Here is a 19083-nt window from a genome sequence, read left to right on the forward strand (position 1 = left end):
TCCCGGCTTATGACCTATTGAACACTGGCATTCATGCCACAAGACCATAGCGGTCTCTCCAAATGACGAGACTAGGTCCTTTGACGGCGCAGGCTCTGGTATGTCTATTGGATGCTCATCATGATACTCAACTAACTTTTTTGACCAGGGCCGGTCGCCGTTTGACGATGTGGTCGAAGGCGAAGGAGAAGCCGACCCTCGGGCACCTGAGCAGGAATACGACAGTCGCGGCCGACCGATGAACCCCGAGACGAAGCGAATGAATCGCGACATGGTGCGGGCTCATAACGAGGTCATGCAAGTCATAGGAGTCGCGGAGTCCGACAATGCACCCTCCACTGCAGAGGTCGACTCGGTACGGCGATACTTTAACTACGAAGATGCTGTCGGCACTCGGCTGCTCCGTTTCGGACGAGCACTGGAGATAGGAGGAGTCTGGGGCATCAACGGCATGCGACTGCGCATTCTTCTCTACAAGCGCTACGCCGACATCTCTTTTTTCGAGCTCCTTCAAAAGGAGATTGGCCAGCGCTCGATCGCGAGTTCTCTCGGAACCGGCCTGCCCACCTTTCTCAGCGGCCACGCCTTCAAGATGGCGACATACTACTTGTATCCTTTCCCCAGAAAAAACAAGTTGATCAACGCCGGCCTGTCATACATTCGAGTGCATCTTCAGCTTTACGTCTTCCTTCAGAGGCTGGACATCATACCCTCTAACAAATGGTTTCCGTCTTTGAGTTTCTTCATTCCGGGATCATCTTCGTCACCTATTGCGGCCCCCGAACCACCACCGGACTTCAGCGCAGCGTCTTTGGCGCGATATGCTGGCGCGTGGGCTTTCAACGCTCTTCCCTTCGTATCGTTCGTCATTTGGGGACAGGTCTGGACTGAAGTCACCGGACATTTGTGGCAAGAGTTCTATGGACGACTGCCGAACACAGTTCACCAGCGCAAGCCTCCGCCACCACCTCTTCCACCGCAGGCGCCGATCGCCCAAATTCCCGACCCGGAGCCAGAGCTTGAGCCAGCGCATGAAGAGCCTTTCTCCGAGGTGCACGACGAAACGAATGATGACATCACCCAGGAGACCAGCGAAGCAGCCCCGGTCCAGGCAGTCCGTCGCCCGAGCACGTTTTCAGCTAGAGGGGATGATTACGGCAGCGATGATGAAGAGGATGGAGGTGTCAGCGCAACCCTGATCAGCTTCGACGTTGAAGCTACAGAGTCGACCGACGCTCCTCCGGGATTATGGTCCGCCGAGCTTCGACCCAGCGCTGGTCCAGAAGGATCTGGCTATGGCCACACCGTGCAGTACCTGGACACCATGCTGACCAGGCTCCCCGCATGTCTGGCGTCTGACATCTTCACGGTCATATCTGGATATATTCTAGTATCGCCGTATGAAGCTTTTGCTCTGCGTCTGGTCGCGAGGTCCTACCGTCATAGAATGGGGCTTCCCTTAAATGACATCCATGAGATCAATATCTTCAGTGGCATGACTATGAGAGGGGTCACGAATTTCCTCGGATTGGAATTCATACATCTTGTGATTGCAGGCGAGCTTTGGGCTCTGGTCACGGGCCTTGCCCATTGGTTTCATCTCACGGAAGAAGAGTGGAAGTTGTTTAATGAACTGGATGAGCAAGAAGCCGCTGAAGAACGCCGCCGACAGCAGGATTAGGTCTGGCATGCATCATGGAGACTCAAAGGGATGAAAAAGGGCTTAGTAAAAGGATCAAAGGTGATTCCTTTTCAAGGATAGGAGTTTGGCGCGTCTGGTTAGTACAAGATACCAAGTATTCACTCAGTAGTTTACTCAAAGACACTATTTTTTATGACGATGCTGGAAATTTTTCATTTCGTTTACATGTCGATTGCAGCTCATAAGAATCATAAGTCTTGGGTATCATCAAGTACACCGACCAAGCCCCTCTTCCACTCCATATTTGTCCATATTTCAGCACGTGCCCATGATTCACCTCCTCTCCTTGCCCTTGCCCTTCTTCGCCTTCTCCGCCTCCTTCTTCTGGACAAATTCTTTGACCAAGTCCAGAAGATCGGGGTTTTTCCTCGCCAGCAACATGACGTCCTCGGTCCTCACCTGGGACCTCGAGGCATGCCGACTGAAGTTCTCCAGGTCAATGGCAACGGACTCTACGGGCGATTTAGCAACTCGAGTCGAGGAGAGCAGGAATTATGGAGTCACTGACCTATTTGAGACCAGACCATCTCGGTGAGCGCGCCGATGAATTGGGGAGTCGCGTTGCAGTTCTGTTTGAGTGACTCCTCGTCGACGATCTTGCCGATGGAGAACCAGAGAGCGGCCTTGAGGCGCTGTGTGCGGGATTAGCGGGATGGACTTGACGTCTGGAAAGAATGTCTGCATACCTCTCGCTGCTCTTCGCTCAGTGATTCAGGCATGTTGCACTTGATTTGGCGAGGAGCTTGCCGAGAAGTCGTTGATATGCGGACTTGATGCGTTTTCCACTTTACGCGACGGGCGCGTCGTTGATGTCGAAAGAAGGTTGTCACGGGCGCTGGACAACTGGACCAGCACACACGCGATTTCGACACAAATGCGTCACTGGCAGCAAACAGAGATGGTAGCCCTGGAAAGGACGCCCGGATGCTTTCGGGTCAAGTCCGGGAAGCTGGTGGTTGACAAGTCTTGAACTTGGGGATGTTGAGGTGAACAATCACATGATTTCGCGGGTATTTCGTGGTAGTGGATGACTAAGCTTTTATGGCATGAAGCACCTTGTGAATTTCGATCTCTAGACGCCAATCCTGTAAATGAAAATCGGCTTGCCATCAAATCATCAAGAACCGCTCCGTCACGCTGCAATTTTTTGCGAAGACCTTACTGCATCTCACATGGAACTCACATCGGAGATCTCAACACTGGCGAACTCTCAGCGGCATCGTTTGAGGCAACGCGCTGTGACATCACTGACAAGCCCCCTGTAAGACCCTTGGAAAGCGCTGAGCCTCCAACATTTCTCCAACATCGTGCCACCAATTGGACAAAGTTAGTTACCTTGGTGGGCTCCTCCACGTGGGGCCTTTGCGCGGAATTTCCTGCGCTCTGTCAGCGTCGCGACATTTTCTTTCGACCTAGCTTGATCCTAACCCGCATCGCATTTCTTTTGTTATTCCCTCAAAAGCCGCCATCTCATCCGGCTGAACCGACCCTAATTGAACGGCTGCACCTATATCGCAGACCGCCATCGATCATCAATCGCCTTGCTTCCCTAAGAGCCTCCGCAAACCCCTCACCCACCCATCTCGCAACCACATCGCCAAAATGGCCGGCATCTTCGACCTCCTCACCACAATCTGGACACGCTTCAGCACCAACCTGCGAGGCACCCTCGATGGCATGACCCCTGAGAAATGGATCCGCCTCGTTATCATCGTCGGCGCCTACTGCCTCCTCCGACCCTACCTTATGAAGCTGGCCGGCGGCAAGCAGATGAAGGAGCACGAGGCTCCCATCGAGGATCCCAACGCCGCGAAGGCCAAGGTCCAGCCCAACACCCTGCGCGGCCAGGTCGAGATCCCCGAGAACAGCGACGACGACGAGGAGGCCCCCGGCTCCACGACGGCGACCGATTGGGGCAAGAAGGCGCGCAGGAGGCAGCGCGACGTGCTCAAAAAGATGATTGACGTCGAGGAGAAGAGGCTCGCACAGTTGCAGGAGGATGACGAGGACAAGGATATTGAAGAGTTCTTGGTCAAGGAGTAGAAAAGTCACGATATGCCGAAGGACAATGGGCGGCTGTTTTGATGGCGTTCTACTCTGGTGGTCGCTTAGCATTTTTAATACGTAACTTCTGATGCTTTCTGGCGGCTGAGTTGCGATCATTCTGGGCTGTTTGGTGTTTCTTGACGAGTGAATGTGTCCGATGTTAAACACCCAGTGGTCGACCTCATACTGTACCAAGCGCACGTCATGTTGGACAATCAGCCGAGTTGGTTGTTGGACCTTCATTCAGCTTACAAACTTAGGTTGTCAACATTCTTATATTTGATCATTATTTCTCGTTAATCCTCCATGATACGTTGAAACCACCGTAAAGCAAGACATGAACCTTCATCGGGAATGCAACTCGAATGTTGGTACTCATCGTGATGAAAATGCGATGCCGATTCACGTTGATCTAACTTTGTCGTAGCAAGACCTTTTCGCCAACACAATACACTACAATAAGGTAGCCTGAGGGTCACAGGGTAGCTGGTCGACTCCTGTTTTGCTGCCCAGACGCTTGGACCATGGCACTCTGAACTCAGGGATAGAGGTGCCACTAAACTTTGCATTCACCCCTGGCCAGCCCCACTGTCCGAACTGCACAGCGCAGTGGATTTCGAGAAGTCAGTTCCTCTGGCGCTTCCCAAACGCGTCTCTAGAATCCTTTCTTTCTTACAAAATCACCACTTCCACGACGCTATCGCCGCAACATCATCGACGGGAGTCGCACCAACGGCGGCCTCGATCGACTGAAATTTAGGTGTCAAAATTACCCCTCATGCGACGACTAGCAACATTCTCGCAACACCCTTTCACAATACTCATTTAGCTGCTGAAAGGCGCAAACGCTCAGCTGTCACCCAACCTGGGCCCCCGACAAGATGGCGACGTCTGCGCTTCCGGCAGCGATGGCCACCGCCTCTGCAGATGTGACTTCCCAGGCTGCGGCTAGCAACGACACACCGGCACCCAGGCAATACAAGGCGTCCGATCTTCCACTACCGTCTGCTACCCGAGCAGCCATAGATTCCCTGGCGCACAGCTTCAAGAAGAAGGGTGGCTACGACGCCATTCGCAAGGAAGTTTGGGATAAATTCGCCGCCAGTGTAAGCCTGGCTCTGCGCCTGGTCACCAGCTGTTCACTGACAACAACCGACAGGACTACGAAGAACAGGTCAAAAAAGCTATCCTCGAGGTCGCCGAACAAGAAGTCGAACGAAATCCGCAACAGCTTCTCACGCTCGACCGGGGCAAGGCTGCTGCTCTCATCGATGGCGCTCTCGAACGATCCGGCGTTTATCAGAAGGCCGAGCAAGTTATTACACAGCTCATTGACAAGAATGCGATTGAAGAGCGCATGCGGGTGCTGCGTCGCACTGACATCGGCGAAGAGGAGGCTACTGCGGAGCAACAGCGAGGATCCAAGACGGACGAAGAATATCATGCAGACACGATGGCAAGACGAGCAGGTCGCGAACGACTTCGCGAAGAGTTGAGGCAGAAGGAGCTGGCCATTGAGGAAGAGAAGCGCAAGATCGCCCGGGAAGAGCGTAAGAAGCTCGAAAAGGAGCGCGAAAAGGCAGAAGAACAACGCAAGTCCGAACGGGACGCCCGAAGAGCTGCTAGGGAGAAGCTCCAGGCTGAACGAGACGCCGAGCGAGAAGAACGCCGCCGCCAAAGAGACAGGGAGCGGAGCAGAGACAGAGACAGAGATCGAGACCGCGACCGCGACCGCGACAGGAGCAGAAGCCGCAGCCGTCGTAGGGAGAGGGACCGCGAGCGTGATCGCGAGCGTGATCGTGAACGTGATGCCGAGCGCTCACGCGAACGCCGAGAGGAAAAGGAACGCAGACGCAAGGAGCGAGAAGAGGCCACCGAGCAAGCCAAGAAGAATCTCTCACAGGAAGATTTGAAGAGGCTCGAGGAGGAGGCTCTTCTGGACCTCCTGCGCGATAGCACTCGCCACACTGCGAAGCAACCGGAGATGGAGATTGATGAAGCACTGGCGCCCCCGCCTAGAAAGCTGGCGCCGGCGTCTGCCATCATGCCCATCAAGAAGGCCGCTTCACGCGATTCGCCCAAGGTTTCGGAGCCTAAGAAATCTTCCGAACCCGTCAAGAAAGAAACCCGAGATACTAGTGTAGCTGCGACCCCGAAGGCAGAAACTGCCGAGCGACGGGCTAGAAGCCCCAGCAAACCGAAAGACGATGGAAAGGACCGCGACCGCGACGATGACCGACGGCGCACACGGGATGACGATGACCGTCGTAGACGTGACCGTCGCTCCAGATCTCCGCGTCGTGATCGCTCTCGCGACAGGCGCGACAGGTCTCGGTCCCGGTCCAGGACTCGACGGGACCGGAGTCGATCTAGAACGCGTACTGAGAGACGTGATAGGACACGGTCTCCCTCTCGCACCCGAGCTCGACGGGACCGCAGCCGTTCTCGCACACGCCATGATCGACGCGATAGGAGTCGTTCTCGATCTCGCGGTGCAAGAGACTGCAGTCGCGATCGCCGCGATAGACGAGACAGAAGTCGCTCACAGCCCCGGACGGAGCGCCGTGACCGAAGCCGCTCCAGGACTCGAGTCGAGAGAAGGGATAGGAGCCGGTCTCGCTTGAGGTCAGAGAGACGTGAGAGATCCCGCTCGCCATCTCGGACACGTGCAGACAAGAGAGACCGGAGTAGGTCTCCGCGAACCGATCGACGTGATTCCATCCGCCAAGAGCGCAGCCGTTCTCGCACAAGAAGAGACCGTTCGCCGGAAAAGGTTAAGGACCGGGACCGGGAACGCGATCGCAGAAGTAGATCACGGTCACGTCCCACCTCTTCAGCCGTCAGGTCCTCGTCAAAACTGGATAAGGACCAGGACGTCAGGGAGTCGACGAAGATGGACGAGGTCCGGAAGCGAGAGAAGGAAGCCAAGGCGTATCTCGCTGCGCAGCGTGAGGCTCGGGAGAAGGGTATGCCAGTCCCTGGAATCGATGATAAGAGAAGCACAGGGGAGCGATCTCCCGAAGCCAAACGCAAGCGCGATCTCGACGAGATAGATCGGTACGTGCCTCCTGGTAGAGACAGGGAGCGACCACACGATCTTGCAAGAGATGATCGTGATGACCGTCGCCGCAGCCGCTCACGGAGCAGGAGCCGAACCAAGGACCGTGCTAGGGAACGCGAACGGGATCGGGATCGGGATCGGGACCGAGACAGAGACCGCGACAGACGAGATAGAGACCGGGATAGGGACCGGTCGAGGGATAGAGATCGGTCGAGAGATCGTCGAGACCGCGACAGAGAGAGGGACCGTGATAGAGACAGGTCCAGGGATCGTCGGGATCGTGACAGGGACAGAGACAGGGACCGTGATCGTCGAAGCCGGAGGGATAGGAGCCTCTCGTCGCGCCGAGACAAGAGAGATGTCAGCCGCAGTCGTCGAAGAAGCAGGAGCCGCTAGGAGCCGCTGCCTAGTCGTCCGGCTCCTGCGGCAGGTAATCTCTTGGAAACGAGAATGCAGTCTTCGTCCTGGCAACAGGCTCATAGTCATGAACTGTGGAAAGCTCTCTCCAGTGGCCGAAGGGTGTTCGGTCCTCAGAAGAAGGCCACAGGATAGCATCTTTCCTTTTTGATATCATACAATTATGCAATACCCACTACCTCTAGCTTCCGTTGCTGTCGCCACCCCTGTCCATATCATAGTTATGTTGGGCTAAATTTTTGCATCGGGCGGGGGTTGGCCATCAGGGCCGTTCTTCAGAACGCGTTCCTCTGTCGAACGGTCGGTTCCGGCGTGCGACGGCCCCACATTGAAGTTCGGGCTCGGACCGGCTACCGGAGGCGGCAGGGAGGCGGCTATTCCGCACGGGAACAAGTGTCCGAAGAACCCTGGACCCTGGCAAAGTGGCCCGATTCTCAAATCACACCGTGCTCATCACAATCACCAGTCAAAACTTTATTTGGCTGTAAAGTGTAATGGTAAGAGAGCATATCCAGGCATCGCTTACGGGCGACAGCACCTATTGCGATACGAGTCACCACTCTCGCCAGACCCATCCTGCCATGTCCGCGGCAGTCCGTCGAGCGCATCGTCTGTATGCAACGCCGTTTACAGGGCCGTCTCGGCGGCTCTTTTTCAGGGTTCACCTCGCCGACGCTGCGTCGCTTTTCTCAGCCTTAGCCGGCTGGCTGCCATTCGAAACGGCTGGACAAGCCAGGTTACTCTCGCGGCTGTTTCGAGTCTGTGAACTCTGAGAGAAGAAGGCGGAGTAGTCCGCATCGCGAGGAGGCAGTACTAAACATAGATCGTACTGAACGTTTCCATGTTATCTGGTATGCGATCAGTTGCTCTGCTCATTTTCATTGATGTAACCACTGCAATTGTTTAAATCCGCCCATCTCGCCACGTGTTAATTGGGGTAAGCAATTTTTCTGAGAAATGACACCCAAGACGGCCTGGGAAATCGGTCGACTCGGTTCGTCTCTGTGGGAGTCGGATTCAGCAACGCCAAGTCAAGGCAGGCCTGTCATGGAATGTGGAGGTGGAGATTGGCCACCCGGGCTTCTGAATGGGCATGACGGTCTCAGGAAGTTCCCGGCGGTTCCGTCTGGGGAAACTTTATTTCGGCCTCTGGGACGCTCCGTCTCATCTTTTGTCGTTGTCGTCCTCGTCGTCGTGTTCACTTACACGGACCAGAATCCCACGCGTGCCGCGGAGTATGGAATTGCGCAGCGGCAGCTTTAGAATGAATGTGAGAATGTCGTCTCAAATGGTTTTGCTGCGTCGAATATGTGAGACTCGTTACGAGCTCTCACGGAATATTCCAAACAAAAGTAGTAATAGTACATGCTGTGTACGCCAACATGTTGTCCAAGTGATACGCCCCAAACGCCTGCCATCCCGTCTTTTCTGGGTCCGTTCCGGACTCTCCGATCACTCTACAAAGCACATGCCAACACTTTTCCGTCTCTACTTTGGCGTGTAGTCCCTGAAATTGCCGTTAGGAGGGTCGCGGTCCAGGAGGAACTTGAACTTTTCGTGATTCTTCTTGACGTAGTCCGGGACGTCGTAGTTGTGTTCCACGCGGTCGAAATTCGACTCGCCTCTGCCAAAGCTGTGACGGGTGTTAGTGACTTGTCAAGGGTCTGTGGGGAAACGATGACTTACATGTCGAGACCCCTCCGCGCGACCTGCACAACCCAGTCCGGGTCCTTGAACTCGGGCTTGTTCAGCTCGGCGTGCGAGAACGAGTTGATCTTCTGCGCCATCTCCTCCACCGTGCTGAAGCAGTAGCTGCAGTGCCACCCGCCGTGGTTGAAGTGGTGGTCGTCGGCGTTCCGGCGCAGGTCGTCCGGCAGCACCGTGTCGGCGCCGCGGTACACCGTCGCCTGCGGGTGCGTCCAGTCGTTGCGCGCGAGCCACTGGTACGAGTAGTAGTAGATCTTGGAGTGGATCGTCACGCGCGGCGGGATCGCGCAGTTGCGCAGCGCGCGGAGGACCTCGGGCTTGGGGATCTCGTCGACGTCCGAGACGATGAGCACGTCGTCGACGGACGCGGCCTGCTCGCCCGTCAGCCCCGGGATGACCTGCTCGTACATGGCGTTGCGGCTCTTGGCCTCGCGGTCCCAGGTGGAGCCGTCCTTGAGGGCCTCGAGGTCCATCTGGCGCAGGATCATCTTGTCGTGCCAGGGGCGGAAGAGGTCCCAGTTCTCCTTGATGTAGAGGGGCTTCTTCTGGTCGGTGAAGGTGGTGTCGGACTCGAGGATGACGAAGTAGTCGACGTAAGGGGCCATCTGGCCCATGCGGAGCTCGAGCATCTCGACCTCGGTGTTGACGAGGAGGAGGTCGTAGACCTTGCGGCGGCGGACGAGGTCGTGGGCCGCGGGCTTGAGGCGGTAGTGGTCGCAGTACTCGGCGGCCTTCTCGGGCGGGAGGACCTCGCCGCTGGCGAGGCCCGGGCCGCCGAGGCCGCTCGTTTTGAGGGCGTCGTAGGGCGTGCTGATGTGCGGATGGGCGATCTTGCGGGCTTGCTCGGCGACGCCTTGGTGGAGGTCGAGGCGCCAGACTAGCCAGATGAAGACGACTGAGGCGACGACGGCCAGATACTTGATCTGGTGGCTCGAGGAGGGTTTGGTCATGTTCATGGCGGGCATGATGGGGTATCTTGTGGTTTGTCTATATCACGAAAGAGAGAACGGATGAGGTGCCAGATGAGAGACACGCATGTCTACGCTCCGGCGGCGGATGAGGAGAGGAATAAGAGAGTTCGGCCCAGGACAGAGGGCCAAGGTGTCTTACACGCGAAGAGATGAGGCGAGATACATGGGCCGATGAGGGGTATGGCCTGAAGTCGCTGAACTCTGAAGGGCTCGATGAGTGGTGGCCTGAGCTCTCATCAGAGTTCAAATCTGTTGCTGCACCGAGTCGGTCTCGAACACTTCCAAGAACGACGGGAGCCTATAGCTGCCTGCCCTTGTATTTACCGGTGGACTTTCATTGTTGCCGGAGGGAGGAGGCTCTCGGTCAAAGGGCCAGTCAACTCAAGAGCCGTCCTTGCGGTTCAGACACAGCCATCGTGGAGTAAGGTGGTATAGTTCCATCCCGTCGGTGTGTTCATCTTGTGGAAAGGTTAGCTGATGATTCATTTAACAGTAATATATACTCACCAAGCTTATCTATCTTCAGTATAGTGTCGCCCATAATGATGTTACGGTCGCATTATTGAGGTTATTGATGACTGCGATCTCATGACAACTGTAAACATTAAGACAGGTTTGGTGTCTTCAAGGCCACTCGGCTCGGCAGCGATATGAGCGGTTGTCCAGAAGCTAACCGCTATGTGGCCGGTGTCGCCAAGAGATTGGCGCGAAGAAGCTCATACCGTGCCGCAGTTGCCCACTTCATCGCGGTTCCTAATCTCGTCGTTGGTTCTTCAGTCGTTAGGGAAAGTCTCAGTCTGTTGGAAGCCCGCGTCCACGGCCCCGGCCAGATCAAAACGGGGCACAGTTCAGGGGTTACGCCGGAAATATGCACCGTACGCAGGTACGGGCTCCATTTGGCTCCCTCATGGACCCTTGTTTTGCAAGGGTATATTTCTCGTTGGTGCTGAGAAAAGACCGAAGTCGCATCGCGCATCGCGGACCAACAACATCAGGTCTCATTTGACCAACGCAACTCGAGATTCTTGGAGATTTTTCATTGAGAAGAGACTCGCACTCACGTGAGGCTTGTGTCGTGTCATCGGGTGGGACATGCAGAGGACAAGATGGCATTGGGACTGGGACTGGGACTGGGCCGGGTTGGGGTTAGTTCATGCTCTCAACCCCTGTCCCAAGAGCTTAAATTAAACAAAAACACGACGGACAAAGTCAGCGGCAAACCGGGTGTCTCGGCGCGCGCGCTATATCGTTGGCCGTTTGGGACCTGGGTGTTGCGGCACAGGCACCGCCCTAGCACCAACTCGTCAATACGATGCAATCGCGGGGCCGCGCCAAACAGACTTTCCCTCTCTCTCTCGCTCTGGGTAAGGAGAAGTGTCTCCTATTTCTGTATGCGCATAATTAATACCTACGAATGCTAGTGAGATGTCTTGTCTGACATTCTGATTGTCTCTGTCTTGACTTGTGTCGCATGTCGGTACTCACTCCAACTTTCAGATCTCACTCAACTCAGATCAGCTGTCAGTCAACCCAGACTTCCTTTCCTCGTCCGAACACACGGATACATCCTGTCTTCGAGCTGCCCGTCTCTGCTCCGAGGGCCGAGTGAAAACACAGAGAGAGTTGCGAGTGGCACTTGCATTGATTCTTGGTTGCACTTGCACACAGCATCACTCTGTACAACTTTAGTCGACGATCCAGACTGACTTGGGAAGGCCAGGCTGACAAGACGGCAGGGGAAAGAAGCCTCATTTGGCCTGTTGCCTAACTGATTGCTTGGCTGCTCCTCAACCACTCATTCAGCTCACCACCACGGAATAACTCGTCCGTTTCCTTCCGCTTGTTCGCCCAACCAACAACATTTCACCATTTCACGAGACGAGGTGATCAAAGAAAAGCCAAGACCACAGGGGTCAGCAGCATCAGCAGCATCAGGTCAACTGTAGCCGACCCGATTGCTGTCCGGTTGCCAGTATTAGTACCCTGGCTCCCTCCACGTGCCTGCCGCCGCCCGACCTTAGCGGCTCCTCTCCACAAAGTCATTCACTCTCACTCACTGTCTTCCGTTTTCCCCTCAGTCAGCCCAGCCGAAATACCTATTTACTCCAGCCACCGGCGGTACTCCGTACTGGTACCTAACACGAGAAATCCGCCTACCTTAGCTACCCAAGGAAGGGCAAGGGAAGGGGCTCATTCGGGTTCCTGCGCCGCAACAGAAAAATAGTCCAACTCCCAGCGCCAGCGCCAGGACCTGACGGCGCGACACCAGCTCCAACCAACAGCCGCTGCGCTTCTCCAACGCCTCCCCAGTACCCTGTTGTCCTAATCTTTTTCTCGTCTTACCCTTCCCGCGACCCCGTTCTCTCATTCATTCCTTACCACTCCCTCTCAACGCGGTTCGTGGTGAATCTCACTGCCCTCCACCACCCTGCCACCATCTTCCTCTCCTTACCTACATCGTCGATGTTAGTCCGTGGTTGATTTGTCGCGCGCCCCCGTTCATTCACCATCGTTCATGTCATTCTGTTGACCCGAGGATTCCTCTCTTTCTCCTGCGCGATTCTCCTCCCCCGTACCGCAGCGCATCTCCGGCCCACACCCGCCGCCTCCGTCGCCGTACCTCAACCGACGCCGACACCGACGACACCGATCGCCAACCCTCTTGGCCTTTCTTGGTCCCTCACGTCCCATCCAAAGCACCATCTCAGTTCGAACATCTCCGTCATGACCACCCTTCCAACAACAGAGAAGCATTTGGCTTCCAAGGCCATTCATCCGGCCTTCTTCATCGCGTATGCTGCACCTGCACCCTTGTGACCCCACGCCCTCATCGTCACTCATCTAACCGTCGCTCAGGAGCTGGATCTTCTTCTCAAATCTTACTATCCTCTTCAACAAGTGGTTGCTTGACACTGCAGGCTTCAGTAAGTACAGTCCGCTACTGACTACGACTCACGCAAGCTAACCGTGACACAGAATACCGTATGTGATTCTCATCCCTAAGCGGAGCTTTCATCCCTCTCGCCCCCCCTCGCTCATCTCTCACTTGCTAACACCACCTAGCCGTCATCCTGACATTTTGGCACCTGGTCTTTTCCACCATCGCAACTCAGGTGCTGGCGCGCACCACCAGCCTGCTCGATGGCCGCCATAAAGTGAAGATGACCGGCCGCATCTACCTGCGAGCCATCGTCCCCATCGGTCTGCTGTACTCCGGCTCCCTCGTCTGCTCCAACCTGGTTTACCTCTACCTTTCCGTCCCCTTCATCCAGATGCTGAAGGCCGGCGCCCCCGTCGCCGTCCTCATCATCAGCTGGATCTGGGGTGTTGCTGAGCCTTCCATGAAGGTCTTCTACAACGTCATGCTCATTGTCGCCGGTGTCGCCCTTGCCTCCTTCGGCGAGATTGAGTTCTCTTGGATCGGCTTCATCTTCCAAATGGGCGGCATCGTCTTCGAGGGCATCCGCCTCGTCATGATCCAGGTCTTGCTCACGGGTGAAGAGAGCAAGATGGACCCCCTCGTCAGTCTGTACTACTACGCCCCGGTCTGCGCTGTTATGAACTTCTTCGTCGCCTGGGCCAGTGAGTTCAGCACGTTCAAGCTGGAAGACCTCCAACAGACAGGTATCTCAGTGCTGCTGCTCAATGCCGGTGTCGCCTTCATGCTCAACGTTTCCAGCGTTTTCTTGGTGAGTTGCACAGCCCCTGATCCGCTTATGCCCCGGACACTAACGGCCCCACAGATCGGCAAGACATCCGGCCTGGTCATGACCCTCACCGGCATCCTCAAGAACGTCCTCCTCGTCATCGCTTCCGTGCTCATCTGGCACACTAGCGTCACCTTCATGCAGGTCATCGGCTACTCCATCGCCCTCTTCGGCCTCGTCATCTACTCAACCGGCTGGGAGCAGATCAAGACGTCCGCACAGAACGGCGTCGCCAAGGTCCGCGGCGCCTGGAACTCGGGAGCCCTCGATGAGGGCCGTCTCTCACCGCTCGTCCGCCGCGCCATCTTCTTTGGCCTGCTCGTCCTCATCACCCTCATGCTCGTTGTCGGATTGGCCTACAACGGCAAGGCCGCGCCGTCGGACTGGCTGCCAACCGTCGGCTCCTCGAGCCGCTAAGCGTGTGTCATTTTTGGGATTTCTTGTACAAAGCGGGGAGTTTTAGGAGTGTGCATCATATCAAAAGATGGGGAAAGGACCAAATCTTCGAAAAGAAAAAGAGGATTCGGGATCAGCCGTTGGAGGTCCGGGGCGCTCCTCTCCCTTTCGGATCGAGGGCGTCAGCAGTGTATATCATGAGCCGGCATTTTTTAGAGATATAGCCTCGGGAATACATGATTATGAACAACGGCCCTTGGCCACCGGTGATGGGGAAAAAGGTGGATTTGAGTTCGCAACGAGATCCAGCACAAGATCCTCGCCAACCTATCACGGACGAAGAAACTCTGCAAGCCAAGGCTTACTAACAACAGGTCGCAACGTCAGCCCATCCGCCTCCTCATTGCAAATGGCGCAAAGGAATGTAAGCGCCAATTCGAAGCTAGATCAATCTGCAGCAACGCGCAACCAGAACCTTGATACAACCACTTCTGCAACTTGATATTTCTTCGCCTCTCATACATACCAACAACCAGATCTCACTCAGCCTATCGAACGAGGACTACTCACTCACCCACCCACAACCACACGCTCACTCACTCGCTCACTCACTCACACGCACACCCAGCTCACAAACACCGCGCACCACCCACAATGCCTCTAACAGCAGACCTCCTCGCCTCAGACCCGGAAACCTACCGCCGCGCAACCCAATCCCCCTTCCTCTCCGCCGCCGCAGCCGGCCAGACCCCCAAGCCCGTCCTCGGCCGCTGGCTCGCCAACGACAGGCTCTACATCCACGCCTACATCAAGGGCGTCGGCCGCCTCCTCTCCGCCCTCCGCCTCCCCTCCACCACAAGCCCGGCGCCCACGGTCCCGGACAAACTCGTGCAGTGGCTCGTCGACGCGCTCGTCAACGTCCGGCGCGAGGAGAAGTTCTTCGTCGACACAGCGCGGCGCTTCGGCATCGAGGTCGATCTGCCCGCCGGCCCCGACGGCGTCGTCAGGCAGGAGGATAAGCTCGAGGGGCTGAGGCGGTTCGAGGGGCTCTTCGCGGGGTTCGAGACGGGAGGAGGGGAGTTGGAGTGGTTGGAGGGCGCGGTGTTGCTGTACGCGACGGAGAAGTGTTACCTCGACGCGTGGACGGGGGCGAGGGAGCAGTTGAAGGAGGAGGAGGGGGATGGCAAAGGGGACGCGGATGGGGGCGCGTTGAGGAGGGAGTTTATCCCGAATTGGAGCAGCGAGGAGTTTAGGGCCTTTGTGGATGAGTTGGGCGGGATTATTGATGAGGGTGTTGAGAAGGCTGGGAAGGGGGTCGAGGGGGAGCTGAAGGAGAGGGCGTTGAAGGTGTGGAGGGAGGTTTTGGTTGCTGAGGAGCACTTCTGGCCTGCTTTGCGAGTATTGCAAAGTCGAGGGAAAGAGTCGTGCACAAGATTTCACGCGGTTGGTTACAGATGCAAAGAGTGTGTCTTTGTGGTCAATGAATTATCATTTGTTACCAACTACCAAAAGAGTTGAAATCCCCCATTAAGCCTGACATCTAGTCCAGAGCTTTGCTATCCATGTGTTTTCCGCACCACATTTGGTATTACCGCGGACCCAACGCCATCGCTATGCTATAATCAACAACCGCAACTTATTCGTCTCCTGCGCGTACCAAAGCTTGTACCAAAGCTTGTACCAAAGCTTGTACCAAAGCTTGTTCGGTTAGACAGCTATTACTCGAGGCGATCGCTCAGTGGTTTTGCTATCTGCCAACTCATCATCCTCACCTAATGGCAGAGGTACAGAAGATGCTTTCTTCTCGTCCTTGCTGCTTGGCGGCTCTGCTGTGACAACCGTAGTCACAGAAGGCATCTCGCCCTCATCGTCATCAGTCTCGGAGACCTCCACAACAGTGCAAGTGAATGCGGGCTTCTCAACCTTTGGCGTCTCATCGTCATCCGCAACTACTTCTGCGCTTGAAATGATGACCGGCTCCTCGGCAGGAACCTCAGATGCGGGTAGAATGTTTGGATCGACACAGTCGTAGAAGAGCATGAAGACGTTGTGCTGGTCCAGAAGCTCCTCCTCGTCGATTTTCCTAACGCTTTCGTCGCTGAGACGCCACCAGTCCATCTCTACGTCTGTGTCATCCTCTTCGTGATGAGGCTTGACCATAGAATTCATACTTTTCTTGTCGTCATCCGTATCTGTCTCCCCAGCAGTGGGAGGAGAATGCCGGGGGAATTTGCGATACGCGACGTAGTGCCCATTTTCGTGTCTACCGTAATGGGTGACTACGGCGCGAAGCTCGTAGATTGGTCCGGTGATGTACGACTTTCGCTTGTCGCCTGCTATCATGGAAGATCTTGGGTCAAGCAGCCACTGCTCCTCCTCGGATGCATCGCTCAATATCGGAGATGCTGTACCGTCGATGGGTTCGCGGGCGGCGGCATTGGTCGGCTTGGTGGCACTACCTAGACACCACGGGCCGAGGTCCAATGTCAACGGAAAGCGAATGCCCGCGGAGTTCTTGTACATCATGCCGGAGTTTTCGTCGAACACGGATCGGTTCATGTGCACAGCCAGGCTTTGCGGGGGGCGAGCAATGACCGCCTGCTTCGTCTTCGTAGAGGAAACCTTGCTGTTAGAAGTGATCTTGCACTTCTGGGTGATCGTCTTGTCGTCGAAATCGTCTTCCTCCAACGCTTCCTCGACAGCCGCCAGCCGCGACCGTGGCTCTGCCAGCCTGTCTTCATCCACAGTTCCCTCCATTCTTTCAATGAGAATGGTCAAAAGCCTCTTCGCCTTAAGAAGAGTGCACTTGCCACATTCCACACCCTCGATCGATTCGATATGCGCGTACGCGTCCAGGAGTTCGTAGAGGTCGTGGTCGTTTCCGTCCGTGTTCAAGCTGAGCGTGAGACAGTTGAAAGGAATCATGGAAAGTCCGTCAGAGTGGCCACACTCCACGCAAGCGACTCTTTGCGCGGTCAAGCCCTCGAGAGGGTTGCGCAAAGGCTTGGACGCAGAGTTGATCTTGGAAACGGTCGACATGCTCTGGTAACCGCTGTCGTCGCTGTGTTGGCTTGTCGCCGTATCGTCGTTGGCACATTCCGACTCGAATCCCGACAACTTTTGCGACGCTTTTGCGACCTTGGCTATCTCTTTATCCACCTCGTCGAGCAGTTTGGAGAAGTACTCCTGCGCGTCTTGTTGCTGCCATGTGCTCATGTTCTTTAGCGAACCCGGTGTCCACAGAGTCTTTCCATAGTTCCGAGTGCTGTTCAGGTCTTCAATCAGGTTTCGCAGCGTGTCGACGGCCTCGACCTTTTCCCGGTCGAGTTCGGGGTCTTGGACGGGATCGGCGAGATACTTCGGTAAAGGCTTCAGCGATGCGAGGCCTTGGAGAATGCTGTTCTGGTAGCATGAGTTATCGAGATTCCCCAGGCCAGGGGGAGAGTTGCTGGATCCCTTAAAACCCATCATGGCCCCCGACATTGACGAAAAACCTCTTATGCCGGCCTGGGAAACCGTCCCCATGATGCCTCCCTGTCTGTCCATGCCGAGTATTTTTCGCAGGAGATCGCTCTTCGCGGCATGTGTTCTCGCTTGATTCTGGAGCATCGGTCGCGGAACTAGTGGTGGATGCAGCCAGCCTTCGAGAAGGGTCAAGGCGTCGTATGGCGTAATCCAAACAACAATGTCCCAGAGGGTCTGACCGGCGCGGAGGAGCAATGTGGTCGGAAGAGCAGATGCGCCGAAAATGGAGTAAAGCGCAGTCAGGACGAGAGCAAAGAGGGACACTATGACGCTCGGCTCGTTAAGCCTCGTCCAGAAGCTCGGTTGGTCGTTGTAGGGGTAGTATCGTCGGTAAGGATCAGGTCCGTCGTAGAGATCCTTATATCTCGAGCCCGGAGAATTCATACTGCCAAAAGGGTTGTTTGGGTTTGAGACGTCGGATGGTGGATGAGATGGAAACGAACAGCTTTAAGCAAGCTTGAGTAGAGATGTGACTGAGGAACCGGGCAGTGCCATGTCGGGGATGATTAATCCAAGGGCTGACCAGGGCGATGCTTTCGCGAGTTGGAAGGTGGCCGCTGCTCGTGATCTGTGGGAAGAAAGGCGCTGGAATGTCTGAATGCACGGTTGGACGGTTGAAAGTTCCACGGTTCGTTAAGCAAAGGCGGCAAGCGGGACCACGAGTTCCACAGGGGGCGAACTCTCTGACCAGGATTGGTCAGTGCGCTGCAAGCTTCCGCGAAGGCTTGTGATTATTCCTTCTTATCACGATAAGATTCTACACCGATAAGGAATTTTCTCAGTTATCCCCCACACAACGGTCGTCTGGGCGGTTGACCAATCTACATCACCTCGCAAAACGAAACAATTGGTCGCAAAGATGGCAAAGCCGGGCGTTTCAAAGAAGAACAGACGTAAGACGGCATCCTTTGTCTTTGTTTCTTGTCTCTAACCCGGAAACCAGAACCCTCTAAGCACTCGAGAGCCGCGAGGCGTGCAACCGATGTGGACATCGACACCGACAAGTCTCTCAAGGATGTGAAGCCCCCGTCCGCAACGACCGAACGGCCGTCCGTCCTGGCCGCCCACCACAACTCTGGCGTTTCCAAGAAGACGAATAACCGCAAGTCGCAAATGAGCGCCAAGGCGAAGAAGAGGAACGAGAAGGCCATGGATCGCGCCGAGGCCATCATGGACAGAACCTCCAATAAGAGGGAGAAGAGCAAGAACTCTTCGCGCACGATCCAGGCGCGGAGGAAGGGCTGGGAGGACATCAACAAGAACATTCCCCAGAAGAAGTTCCCCGACGAGGAGGACTTGGAGCAGGAGGAGATGAAAGCCAGACAACAAGTCGCTGCCGAGAAGGACTGGGAGACGGACGAGGAGATGGAGGGTGCCGATGAGGAGGTTGCGTCTACGACCGCCGCTGCCCAGGCACCGCCACCACAAAATGACGATATCGATGAGGAAATCTTGTAGTTTGTCGTTTCTCAGTTCACTTCGGATTGCACAAAAGGTGGTGTCTTGGTAGACTGCGCCTAGGACAGGGCTATGAGACTTATGACAGATACC

General features: G+C 55.7%; 9 protein-coding genes across 9 annotated transcripts; 6 read left to right on the plus strand and 3 right to left on the minus strand.

Moving 5' to 3' along the window:
* Positions 1-62: 62 nt before the first annotated feature.
* CkaCkLH20_01124 (uncharacterized protein) lies at positions 63-1681 on the plus strand (the record flags this gene model as incomplete). Its single annotated transcript, XM_038883843.1, has 2 exons — positions 63-98; positions 149-1681. The coding sequence occupies 2 exons, from the start codon at positions 63-65 to the stop codon at positions 1679-1681; spliced, it is 1569 nt and encodes a 522-aa protein (XP_038750435.1).
* A 294-nt stretch (positions 1682-1975) lies between these two features.
* On the minus strand, positions 1976-2421 carry CkaCkLH20_01125 (apoptosis-inducing taf9-like domain 1 family; the record flags this gene model as incomplete). Its single annotated transcript, XM_038883844.1, has 3 exons — positions 1976-2154; positions 2211-2334; positions 2389-2421. The coding sequence occupies 3 exons, from the start codon at positions 2419-2421 to the stop codon at positions 1976-1978; spliced, it is 336 nt and encodes a 111-aa protein (XP_038750436.1).
* Positions 2422-3304: 883 nt separating this feature from the next.
* On the plus strand, positions 3305-3745 carry CkaCkLH20_01126 (trafficking pga2; the record flags this gene model as incomplete). The annotated part of the gene is made up of 1 exon (XM_038883845.1): positions 3305-3745. One exon carries the CDS (start codon positions 3305-3307, stop codon positions 3743-3745), a length of 441 nt encoding a protein of 146 aa, XP_038750437.1.
* Positions 3746-4629: 884 nt separating this feature from the next.
* Positions 4630-6372, plus strand: CkaCkLH20_01127 (arginine rich protein; the record flags this gene model as incomplete). Its single annotated transcript, XM_038883846.1, has 3 exons — positions 4630-4854; positions 4908-5831; positions 5893-6372. 3 exons carry the CDS (start codon positions 4630-4632, stop codon positions 6370-6372), a joined length of 1629 nt encoding a protein of 542 aa, XP_038750438.1.
* Positions 6373-8714: 2342 nt separating this feature from the next.
* Positions 8715-9898, minus strand: CkaCkLH20_01128 (glycosyltransferase family 17; the record flags this gene model as incomplete). The annotated part of the gene is made up of 2 exons (XM_038883847.1): positions 8715-8859; positions 8913-9898. The coding sequence occupies 2 exons, from the start codon at positions 9896-9898 to the stop codon at positions 8715-8717; spliced, it is 1131 nt and encodes a 376-aa protein (XP_038750439.1).
* Positions 9899-12628: 2730 nt separating this feature from the next.
* On the plus strand, positions 12629-14028 carry CkaCkLH20_01129 (duf250 domain membrane protein; the record flags this gene model as incomplete). Its single annotated transcript, XM_038883848.1, has 5 exons — positions 12629-12696; positions 12761-12828; positions 12881-12886; positions 12968-13593; positions 13648-14028. The coding sequence occupies 5 exons, from the start codon at positions 12629-12631 to the stop codon at positions 14026-14028; spliced, it is 1149 nt and encodes a 382-aa protein (XP_038750440.1).
* Positions 14029-14661: 633 nt separating this feature from the next.
* Positions 14662-15525, plus strand: CkaCkLH20_01130 (uncharacterized protein; the record flags this gene model as incomplete). The annotated part of the gene is made up of 1 exon (XM_038883849.1): positions 14662-15525. The coding sequence occupies one exon, from the start codon at positions 14662-14664 to the stop codon at positions 15523-15525; it is 864 nt and encodes a 287-aa protein (XP_038750441.1).
* Positions 15526-15714: 189 nt separating this feature from the next.
* Positions 15715-17916, minus strand: CkaCkLH20_01131 (ubiquitin hydrolase; the record flags this gene model as incomplete). Its single annotated transcript, XM_038883850.1, has 1 exon — positions 15715-17916. The coding sequence occupies one exon, from the start codon at positions 17914-17916 to the stop codon at positions 15715-15717; it is 2202 nt and encodes a 733-aa protein (XP_038750442.1).
* A 475-nt stretch (positions 17917-18391) lies between these two features.
* CkaCkLH20_01132 (uncharacterized protein) lies at positions 18392-18990 on the plus strand (the record flags this gene model as incomplete). Its single annotated transcript, XM_038883851.1, has 2 exons — positions 18392-18425; positions 18476-18990. The coding sequence occupies 2 exons, from the start codon at positions 18392-18394 to the stop codon at positions 18988-18990; spliced, it is 549 nt and encodes a 182-aa protein (XP_038750443.1).
* Positions 18991-19083: the final 93 nt, after the last annotated feature.

This window comes from Colletotrichum karsti (assembly GCF_011947395.1).
Source record: "Colletotrichum karsti strain CkLH20 chromosome Unknown Scaffold3, whole genome shotgun sequence".
Classification (NCBI taxonomy): domain Eukaryota; kingdom Fungi; phylum Ascomycota; class Sordariomycetes; order Glomerellales; family Glomerellaceae; genus Colletotrichum; species Colletotrichum karsti.